This window comes from Camellia sinensis, chromosome 2 (genome assembly GCF_055761805.1).
Source record: "Camellia sinensis isolate YWXY chromosome 2, ASM5576180v1, whole genome shotgun sequence".
In the NCBI taxonomy this organism is placed as follows: Eukaryota; Viridiplantae; Streptophyta; class Magnoliopsida; order Ericales; family Theaceae; genus Camellia; species Camellia sinensis.
This window is the reverse complement of record NC_138962.1, coordinates 22,723,723-22,735,249: the sequence shown is the minus strand read 5'-3', so window position 1 is coordinate 22,735,249 and position 11,527 is coordinate 22,723,723. Positions and strand designations below refer to the sequence as shown.

The following is an 11,527-nucleotide window of genomic DNA, read 5'->3' as shown; positions in this document are numbered from 1 at the left end:
AATTTTCTCTGTAATCTTCACTAAACTACAAACTTACAATTTTCTTTGAGATTCTATCTGCATTAGAAACTTATAATAATATGTCCATATGAACTTATAATTTTCTTTGTGATTTTCGTTGGATTATAATAACAAACTTATAATTTTCTCTAGATTATACCAACAAAAGTGTAGAAAAACATAAAAGAAAACTTAGAGAACAAAAAATGATAAGAAATTTACACTTATCTCTAGTTTAAAGAAATTTCTCTAGTTTGAAAAAATAGAGAACAAAACTTATCATTGATAAGCATGTTGATGAAAAACAGAGTACAAAAAATGAACTCTAAAAATCAAAATCAAAATCAATTCCACTGTCAACCCTCTTTGAAATTGATCAAAAAATAGAAAATGAAAAATGAACTCCAAAAATCAAAATCAACTCTATCAAGCTGGCCTCTTTCTAAAATTGATCAATAACGGAGAATGAAAAATCAACTCCAAAAATCATAAACAACTTCACTGAGTTAGTCTCTCTTTTAAATTGATCAAAATTGAAAACAAAAACCTAATACAAAAATACACTCGAAAAACTAATATGAAATCAGAATCCTTATATAAAATTCAAAACAAAAATCGAAATTCACGTGGAATTTCCATCGAAAATATACTTGATTGAACTCTACTGAAAAATCTACACAATCAACATACTGTAACACTTACACGATCATAGCAATCTGTATTGTCAAGTCCACTGCAACACTTGTGAAATCCCTACGAAATCTTCACCGCGAAGTCAGTTTCCAAAATCTTCACCGTGAAGTCAGCAATAGAATATTCAGTTTGCCAAAATCCAAACAAACTTATGTTATAAAGAAAGGTAAATTAGGTATTTTATAACGTAAAATAAGGTTAAGGGACCTTACACTACAGGAAATATATGATTTAACGGCGTTTATTTAACGACATTTTTTTAAACGCCACTATTTTTAATATTTAATGGCGTTTTATAAACGTCACATTTTATTTTTATTAAAACGGTACCGTTTAAGTAAAGGAGTCGTTTGAAAAGCGCCTTCAAATGTGTTACAGTGTCTCTCTCTCTCTCTTCAAACCCTCAAATCTCTCACAACTTATTTGAATCTGAGAAACCCTAGAGCCTCAGAGAAATCGGTCCCTCAAATCTCTCACTCGCTCTCTGTCTCTCTCTCTCTCTAAACCCTTCAGTTCCTTCAACTTGATTCAACCTTCTTCAGCTCGGTGATTCATCATTCGGTCAATCCAATCTCAGAATGATTTTGATTTCAAAGCTCCACCGCCACCGCCATCACCATCTGCATCGTCTACTAACCATATGCACAATTTCAATCTAATCTCAGTTTCGTCGATTCTTCTCTCTCTCGATCTCTCTCGATCTCTGTCTCTGTCTCTCTCTCTCTCGATCTCTCAATCTCTCTGGATCTCTGTTTCTCTCGCACAATTTTATTCTCTACGTACACATTATTTGTACTTTTTTTTGGAAAATTTTTTTCTCCTAAAAATCTCTCTATACAAGTATATATATGAATTTATATATGTATCTCTATGTATTGATTGAATAATCATCCTTATCTGGACCTATTCCAGACAGTGGCTCGTTTTCACTATTCACTCCCATCAGGTTTCTTGTTAGAGAGACTGTTGTTCTGTAGTGTCCTTGAATGATTGATGTAAAATGCTATGCTAATTTTTTGTGTACCTTCTGCAGTTTTGCTAATAACATAAATCTATGTGGACCGGTTACTGGGAAACCCTGCCCTGGATCTCCACCATTTGCCCCTTCTCCATTTGTTCCACCATCAACAATCTCTTCTCCAAGTAATGTCTGTTATTGTGGCTGATACTGCTATTCATTGTTTGGCTCAATGAATTTTACTTTGGTTTTTCTTCCCATTTGGTCATCATGGACAAAGAAAACTTTTCTATGCTACTGTTATTTTCTGGAAGCAGTCTATTAACTGCACAGATCCATAATTAAGAATTTAGTTTGCCGGTGTTACCCCAAAAGTTGTGTGAGTTAATGCCTACTAGCTTTATTTGAAGTACCTAATAGTTAATAGGATTTAAAGTATGAGGTCCAATGTTTGGCTTGACTGGTAAGTTGAACCTTCTACCTCAAAGAATTCATTGCTTTCAATGTCTTATGAAAACTGATACTGCATTGACATTCTTACTTGATAAGGGAAATGACAACTTTTTTATTTTTATATTTGTAGTTTTCCTAACTTGATGTGAAATGTTAGTAGATAGCTATTTTAGATTAATTGCTGGACTCTGTGGCTGTTGATAAGTGTGTATTGAGATTGATTTGTTAGCTTTCTTAGTGAAGGGATTAGTTTTGTTGGTCATCCTGACAAAACCCGTAAACTTACTATCAAGAGGACCTTGACTTTTTGTTCTTGTTCTTGAACTAGGACAGCCCACGTTTATAGAAAATGAGTGTATGTGCCAGTGTCAAGTTTGGGAAAGTACATTTATATAATAATTACACCAGAAACTGGGGCATTTATGTTGCATGTGCCAGTGTAGAATCACAGGTAAAGATGCTTTCAGCTGCTGCTTTCTTCATCATCTGCCTCCTCTTTCTTCTTTTTTGTTGGTTTGAATTTTAAGGTGTTAAAATATATCAATGCATTCTTTTAATTGGTTTGTATGAATTTGTGATAATCAATATATTATACATGGGTTCATTTAATTGGATTGTCAAATCCCCTCTGGTTGGGCATCCAGCAATATTGACTTGTGATACACTGATACAGTATTGTTGTTCAAGTCTGCCATGGCTCTCATTATAATCAGAGAGTTCTGCTGTATGACAGAACAAGAACAAATAATCAATGCATTCTTTTTGATGCACCAGTGATATTATATCTCTGAACTGTGATACAAAATAGGACTTCTATTAGATTTTGCTGACTTCTGTCCAACATCAGCTTGAATTACACTACTACAGTCATGCTAGGCGGTTCTGGATTTAGAGTGAAGGCATATGGATGTCACTACCTAAGAAATTGTAACTATCACAAAATGTTGACTGATTGAATAGTTTAAAAAAAATGGACTTTGTAATCTAATGTAATAACAGGCTGGCTTACGCTATTGTCTCCCCTGTCCTAGAATTATGACCCAGTGATTTCTGTTTTGAGTTTTTATCCAAGCTTATTTGTTTTAACTTCTTTTTTTTTCTTCACTGTTACATTGTTCATTTAATTTTATTTTTTTTCATGGTTTTGGTCTCTCTATTTTTTTTCCCTTCTAGGTACCCAAAGGATGGGACAAGCTTTATGTCTCTTTTCTCTCCACAGAAACGGGGAAAGCTGTCAGCAAATCAAGGAAAGCATCAGTACGGAATGGGACGTGTCGATGGACAGAGACTTTGTCAGAGTCTGTCTGGATTTCACAGGATGAAGCTCCAAAGGAATTTGAGCAATACTTATTCAAGCTAGTCGTTTCGATGGTTGATGCCTATGTTGATTACCATTGTGTCTTTCAATATCGTTTTAATTAAGATTTGACAAGCTGTGTGCCAACCATCATTTTTTCTCACTGGGTTCCTCTTTATGGTCTTAGCAATTGATAACATCAAAAGCATAACGGTTGGATTTTTGTATGAGGAAGTTTGATGCTTTTTTACTTTTCACAAAATCTTTTGTAGCTTAATTTCGATACTATATTCTTTTCTTCTCCTTCATTTTTTTTTCCATTTATTTTATGGAACTATTTGTCAATTCACCACATTGGTTTTCTAGGTGCACTGTGGAATGAGGGGCAGTCTTCAACCTCCTTGTAATGCTGTTGGTTTTATTTAGCATGCTTTTGCAGCCTAAATTGCTTCTCAAGTGTATTTATTAAATTCGATACATGTCAAGGTGCAATCACATGATCAATCTTTTGTTGATTTGTGTTATATTACTACAATTTCTTGTTTGCCTACATTTTGCAGGGCCACAGGCAAAGGGTATTTTGGTGGTCCATATCATCCTTCCCTCTACTAATTTCAGGCTATGTTTTAAAGGTGTTAGGTATGCTGTCTTACTTTAGCATCTGATTTGCAATCCTAATACTTTAAGTACTCCATTGTTCTCCTCTAACTGCAAGGTATGCTTGATTCTTCCAGGTATTTCTTTTTCTAAACCACTTTACACTTTGAGCTATATGTGCATTACTGCAGGAGCATCAGGATTCCTCTTAACCACCATCTTTTACATAGTAAGTCGATTCTATGTTCATTTATATACATATATTATATTTGTATTTGTAATTATATATATATATATATTCAGTGGATGGGAATGAATGCTCTCATTATTTATGCTTTGGGTGCTTGTGACCTCTTTCCGGCAGCTTTGTAAGGTTTCTATTGGCATTCACCAGAAAACAATCTTTTAATCATATTTTGGAGCAGTGGGGCAGGTCTGTAAATCTCCTTTGTTAGAAAAATATTCTTCAGTGCTTAGTGCAATGACTGAGATGAGTTTCTTCATTTATTTATTGGTTGTTGTCCCTTGTTATTTGTTTATTTTTTAAATTAATTCCTTGCCGTCTATGCTCATGGGGCCACCTTTTTTTTTTTGGTGGGGGGGGGGGCGCACTGCAGAGGAATGTTTGCAGTCAAAGATGTTATTGGTGACCTTCATATTAATATTCTCTGGTTGTCTTTGTACCCAAGAAAAAGGAAAAAAAAAAAATTAATTGTTGTCACATGCTGAGTGCATTCTTCTCTTTTCCCTAAATTTTCGTGCCTCCTCATTTTCATCTCCTTCATTAAAACAACTATTTCTTATCTTTCTCTGCTGGCAAAAAAAATAATTTTATTCTGTACCAGAAAAGAAAAGGAAAGAAAAAATAAAATCATTTGTCAGTTTGATCTATTGCTCTTGTGGGTCTGCGTAACTGATTAGAAATTTCAGTCACCAGTTTGATTTATTGCTCACGGGGAAGCACAGATGATATCTAATAATGTGTAATAACTCTTTGTTCCTTGTTTTGTTGCCTTTTTTAAGACCATTTCGACTGGGTAGTTGGTTCTTACTGGGGGCTCTGTTTTTCATTGCTTGTGTAGATGGCAATCCGCGCTGATTTGATGGATGCTCATTTGTATGCGTACAAGAGGTTTGAGGTTTTGTTCTTTTCTTCAAAGTGATCTTTTAATTCATTCATTCTAAAATCTATCTATTATTTACTCAAGTTTGGTTGTTTCTCTAAAAGGTCTGTTCTGCAAGAAATACTTGATCAAAAAGAAACTTTTCAAAGCTTAAGGCAGGACTTGAACTTTATCTTTTCTTTGATCAATGCCACCAATTTACATCGTTTGGAAGTGAACATCAACAATTTTGGCTGCAAGTTTCCAGAATACATCGGTAATCTCTCAAGAAACCTTGAATATTTGAATCTAGACCACAATCATATATTCGGAAGCATTCCACCCGGGATTGTACACAGGGAATACTAGTCATTTAGTATCACCAAGTCTGATAGGTTGCTTTTTTTTTCGTCAATATAATGAGGTTTTGTATAGATAACATCACCTTACTGTATTTTTCTTTTATTTTTATTTATTTTTTATTTTCATCTCTCTTTTGGGTAGGTTAAGTGTTTTGAGAACTAGTATACACCATGATGATGCTAATTGGAGAAATGAGATTTTTTTATGTTTTTTTCTTGCTTTTTATGGCTGTAGAATATTTTTTTTTCAGCATTTCCTTCTTGTTTTGGGCATGCATAGAAAATCTTTGTATTAATGTTCAACAATTATTGGGAAATCAGAAAGGCTACAATTATTTGTAGTTTGTAGGTGAATACAAGTATTTAGGATTTGCTTTGCAAGGACAGTCGGCTACGCTACTTGAAGAGGGTGTAGTGTTCTCATCTATAAACTGTGTTGGACCTGGATGAAGGAGACTTGACAAGCTTTGGCTGGCTTGTTATTGGAACAAGTTGTTGGAAAGCCATCTGAATAAGCTAGGTTTGTATTTAATTTTTTTTTTTTGGGATTAATTATTGTCCATTTTTAAAGTTAGGTCCGATTTTGCTTAAACTTTTTTTAGATCTGTCTAGATGATTTTATAAAGTTTAAATACTTTGAAAAAAGTACACAAAAATATGTTGTTTTTTTAAAAGCCTTTTTGTGTGAGACAAAAAAATGGCTCATGTTTTTGTTAATACTGTCTTTCGTGGCAGACTATATGTGGTCATGTTTATTATGGAAGATGGTTTGGCTTTTGAGATTATATATATATAATTGAGTTTTACAGGTAAGTATGAAATTACATTTATGGTTTTATGATAGTTGTTAACTTCTATTGAGCTATGAAATTACTTTCCAATTCCAATTCTAGTATGGTATTCTAGCGGCTTTAACTTCACAGCTTAATTCCGACGAACGGTCTCCAGCAAGAAAAGGTTAGTTCTATTTTTCACTTCACAGCTTAGAACCTGTACGTAACACATTTGTTATAATTTCTTCTAAAAAGCTCTTCCATGCCTTTGCTTTATGGAGAAATCTACACAACTTTGATATTGTGCATTAGAGTAGATTTTTTGTTATGCCATGTTTCATTTCAGATTGGCTTGTGTTATTCTTTGCCTGACTAGAACTGAAGGCTTCTAGGTCATTCTACATGGACTAAATTCTTAAAAGAAGCTATTATTTATCCAGCCCAATAATATTAATAATTTCTTTAATTGAACTATTTATTCTAATAATATTTAATAATTTCCATAACTTATACTAATGTGAACCCAGCTCAATATTCAACAAGAACCATCTAGAATTAATTCCTACAGAAGAGAAGGGTACAATGAGACCGAGACAGTGCAACTTCTGAGCCAAACCCACATTCAATCTCCGAGTTCACTAAGACCCGGGCAATTCGTCAATGAGAGTGAAAACTCAATGCTTCACATGTTTTCACCCTCATCAAACTATCAAGTCTGTATTGAAACCCATTTCATGAGTTGGGTATAACTGGGTTAATTAATTAGACCGGCTAATAAATTGTTTTAATCGTGTGGTTGTAGGTTCAGTATCTTAGCAGTAGCAGCAGCAGTAGCAATGGAGGTCAAATTGGAGCCACCACCGGAGGCAATCACCTCTCCCTGTCAATGAGCAATAATCAGCAAAGGCCATTCATCAATCCTCCGCAACTGTTTGCAACTGCTGCAGCATCATCAGGATTCCCACAGCAGATAACTACCCGACCCCAAAATTGGCTACACCAGAAAAATTGATTTTACTCTCTGATGAGACCCTCTTGGCCCAACTTTTTGTTTTTTGTTTTTTAAATCTTTATATAACAAGGCTTTTGGAGTTTGTAAGCATGTAAAGATTAATGCTTTGAGCTTAAATTTCTTCGTTTGTGTTTCTAAAGCCGTACATATGTATTATTATTTAGGCTGCCTTCTTATTTATTATTACATCAATAGGTCCTTGCTCATATTACATTTAAAATTTAAGAAAATTAAAAAAAGGGGATATCACGGCGTTTCTGAAAACGCCACCTAAAACTCTAAAGCTAACGGTAGGTTTTTAAAAAGATATGGCGGCGTTTTGAAAACGTCGCTAAAATGATAGTGACGTCATAGTACTTTTAGTGGGATATTTGGCGGCGTTTTTAAAAACGCCGCCTATAGTCATATAACGACGTTTTTTAAACGTCATAAAGCTATAGCGACGGCCGCAGCATCGGCGTTTGATATTAAACGTCACAAAAACAATTAACGACATTTGTTGTACCTATAGCTTTAAAAACAGATTTTCCAGCAGTGTTAGCCATCAAAAAAATTTATTGTGGATCTCTTCTCCTATCAAAAGTTGGATAGGGATCTTATGCTAATTTTTCCTAAAAAAATATGTTCAGCTAAAAAAAATGAATTATTTAATTTTAAAAAACTAATTTTTTTTTAGATCACCTGAATGAATTTAAGGAATAAAATAATCATATGATAATTTTAGATCAGTATAGAGAGGGAAGAAAAACAAAAAAACAAACCGAGTCTAAAAACAAATAAATATAAATATTTTTTCTATGTTAAAACCAACATAACCTAAAAATAAGACGAATTTTAAAGGTAAGATAAATGGGCTACTGCGTGAATCGAACCCACCACCTCTCACGCCCAAAACAAGAATCATATTAGTAGACTAAACAACCTACCTTGTATGACCCGTCAAACTATCTCTCCTTGTAAATTTGGAGCAATTTTAGTTCGGTTTGGAAAGAGTTACTTTGGATTTTTTTGATTATTTTAGTCACAAATGATAAAATAAATTATTTTAATCATAAAAAACAAAATATCACATTTAATTCATAATCATCATACTCTTCTCTCACAAAAAAAATTAAAAAAGTTAAAAAGTTATTCCCAAATCAAATTTTTTAACCCATGCTAAAAATAGTCAAAAAAATCAAAAAGTCAACTAACTTCTCAAACGACACCAAAGTATACATAGGGCTTTTTTTTAAAAAAAGATGATTACAAATTAAATTTTAATTTTTAACTAATTTTGAATCACTTATCTCTTAATTTTTATTATTTTTTATATTTTTTAACAAAATAGTCACACACAAAAAAAAGGACAAATTATCAACAACTCTTCGAAATTTGATTAAAATACAGATTATTCTTGAGATTTGAGAAATTACATCTCACTCCTAAAATTTATATTTACATAATAAATTATCTCTTGAAATTTATACTTACATAATAAATCAGGAAATAATTTATAATTTTTTAAATTTCAAGAGAATTATATTTTAGTCAACTCTCGAAACGGGTTGATAATTTGTCAAAAAAAAAATTAAAAATTAAAAATTAACCACCTTTCTAAAAAACCAATAAGCTCAAGTGGGTAAGGGAAGGGACTAGGGAGTCCAGTGCAGACCACAAGGGGAATAATCGGCAATGGCGGTGCTAATCTCATCATCGTCGCGTTCTTCTCATCTGATTCTCCACCGTTTCCTCCAACCACCGCCACCACCTCCCTCCTCCTATCTTCTCTCTCTTTCCCTCTTCAAACCCATCACCGCCATTCGCCGCCACACGCCGCCGCAGCTTCTCACTACCTCCTTCACTTCTCTCCCGCCCTCTCTTTCTCTCTCACCCCATCAACCACCTCTTCTCTCCCCTCCTCACGCTCTCTCTACCTCCCAACCAACCCTCGAACCCAAAATCGAAGACCAACTCGATGATAATGATGATGATGACGACGATGGTGAATTTGAGATTGGCAAAGGGGATTTTGAATCGGAAGAAGAAGAAGAAGAGATTGTTGGGGACGTAGAAGAGAAGGCTTTGAATCCTTCGCCTTTGAAGTTGCCGAGTCTTAGTGTGAAGGAAAAGAAAGAGCTGGCTTCGTATGCTCACGGCCTCGGGAGGAAGCTCAAAACTCAACAGGTGGGGAAGTCGGGTGTGACTGATTCTGTTGCCACGGCTCTGATTGAAACCCTAGAGGCCAATGAGCTTCTCAAGGTATAATCAACACAATGCTCAAATTGAGGTTTAGGGTTTGGGGTTTTGTTGTGATTCTTTCAATTCAAATTGGTATAGTGCACTATGATTTGATTTAGTTGATTTCCAGTGTTTAATTTTGGGTCTTTTGGGTTTGTTGTTTGGAATTCCAACACAGGGTTCAATTCCAACTCTGCTTCTTGATTTCTTATCGAAATTTCAATTTAACTTCTTTAGATTCCAATTCTAGGGAATGTATTAGACTATATCTGCATTGTTTTTGTTTTTAATTTTTGGGATCATGTAGAATTCAGATTATGTCCGACTGAGGTGACGACAATCATGACCTTATTCTTAGTTCCTAGACATGATTAATGGTGTTGGATTATGAGAATTAGGTCTTTTGATTGTTGGTTACAAAGTTTTAGGTTGATGGTAAACAAAATGTTGGAAAATTTTGCAAGGTGGAAAATGAAAATGAAAATGAAAATGAAGACAACTTTTGATGAATGGATTGCATGCAATGAATGTATTTATGAGAAGTGAAAGGTAGTGCCAATTGAGTATAAGAATTGGGAAAATTGCATGAGATGGGTAGATAACGCATGTAAGAAAGGCAATGCATTGTCAAATTGTGTTTTGTTTTTATTTTTCAATTGTTAATTGTATGGGATTTTGATATGCTTTGCTTTTGTGGGAGGTCACAAGCATGTATTTGCATAAACAATTAACTGAACATGTAAGGTTTGGTTGGCAGTTTGGCCTACTTATCTAGAAATTTGCACATGGTCTTGTTTTTACACTTCACCCGCATTTTTGAAGAACCTTTATTGACAGTGCGCGTGTTTATTCAATTGGCGAAGAAAATGAATTTACTCTCTCTCTCTCTCTCTCTATATATATATATATATATATATGCTCTTGTGTGTGTGTTCTCGGGGAGTTGATGCTTTCGGTGCAGATCATTTCATTTTTTCGTTTTCTTTTTTTTTCCATTTTGTTGCAAGGATGAGTTTTGAGTTTACTTTCTTCTTGATGTTTACTTAGGACTCGAATTGTTGTGGATAATTCTAATTGTGAAAACATGTGAGCAGCTTAAAATACACAACTCCTGTCCAGGGGAGTTAGATGATGTGGTGAAGCGATTACAGCAATCAACTGGGTCCGTGGTAGTTGGTCAGATTGGCCGGACCGTGATTCTGTACAGGCCCAGCCTGACCAAGTTGAAGGCAGAGGAGAAAAAGAAACAGGCTCAGAGAGTTTTCCGGAGAAAACAGCAGGCATTCAAATCCTCATTTGAGGTATATTTTCCTCATCTACTAGTTTTATTGTCTAGAATACCTATCATAATTGCATTTATTTCTTGAACATGCTTGTAAACTGTTACTGATCTTATCGTCTTTTTGTGTAAAATGCAGAATAAAGGACAACTATCAAGACTATCTGGTCATGGTCGCCGGGGAAGTAGCAGATTCTCAAGCTCCCCCTGATATTTGGCATGTCTTACTCCACTGAAAAATGACTATTATCCGAAAAGTTTGTGAATGAGGATGCCCATTTGATGTCTCTGCTGCGAAGCTCAATTTCGATGCTCCAAAAACTTAAAAGATGAAGCGGTTGGGAAGAATTACAAATGTTGTTGAAGCTAGAGATTGTACCTGTGTTTGACAGAAGCTGCCTTCAAGAAATAACTGCATTTTGATTATGCTTTTTATTTTTTGGGTGCTTCTGTATGTAGCAGAAATCAGGGAAGGAATTGGCAGGGATGGACAGTTGCCCCTAAAATTTTGAATACTTCTCTTATTATTAATAATATTAATTAAAATTATTTTCAAATTATATCAGTTTGCTCTTAAGATTTATTTTTGTTTTCCCGAAAAATATTTGTGGCATCATAGGTCTTACTGGACAGATTTTTTAGTTACATATATATAGGCCTCTTTTGTAACGTAGTTTTTAGCCCCCTTTTTTTTTTAAGTTTGTAGTAAAAGTGTGTTTGGTAACGTTTACGTTTTCAGTTTATATTTATAAAAATTTTATAAACTAGTTTTTGTTTATT

At 34.3% G+C, this 11,527-nt stretch overlaps 2 protein-coding genes and 1 long non-coding RNA gene across 5 annotated transcripts; all 3 read left to right on the top strand.

Annotated features, from left to right (window-relative positions):
• Positions 1-1,568: 1,568 nt before the first annotated feature.
• LOC114299697 (uncharacterized) lies at positions 1,569-5,842 on the top strand. 3 transcript variants are annotated; one of them, XR_014360685.1, is made up of 7 exons: positions 1,569-1,836; positions 3,278-3,475; positions 3,768-3,804; positions 3,962-4,040; positions 4,136-4,227; positions 5,081-5,130; positions 5,227-5,840. It is a non-coding gene; the product is annotated as an uncharacterized LOC114299697 (long non-coding RNA). The 3 variants fall into 3 exon arrangements; XR_014360683.1 differs by having other exon boundaries at positions 3,278-3,887; positions 5,227-5,842; XR_014360684.1 differs by having other exon boundaries at positions 3,278-3,804; positions 5,227-5,841.
• Positions 5,843-6,327: 485 nt separating this feature from the next.
• LOC145811950 (uncharacterized) lies at positions 6,328-7,248 on the top strand. The gene is made up of 3 exons (XM_082907581.1): positions 6,328-6,360; positions 6,764-6,949; positions 7,039-7,248. Exons 1-3 carry the CDS (start codon positions 6,328-6,330, stop codon positions 7,246-7,248), a joined length of 429 nt encoding a protein of 142 aa, XP_082763707.1.
• Positions 7,249-8,834: 1,586 nt separating this feature from the next.
• LOC114263042 (uncharacterized) lies at positions 8,835-11,307 on the top strand. The gene is made up of 3 exons (XM_082913915.1): positions 8,835-9,489; positions 10,563-10,769; positions 10,887-11,307. Exons 1-3 carry the CDS (start codon positions 8,923-8,925, stop codon positions 10,956-10,958), a joined length of 846 nt encoding a protein of 281 aa, XP_082770041.1. The 5' UTR covers positions 8,835-8,922; the 3' UTR covers positions 10,959-11,307.
• Positions 11,308-11,527: the final 220 nt, after the last annotated feature.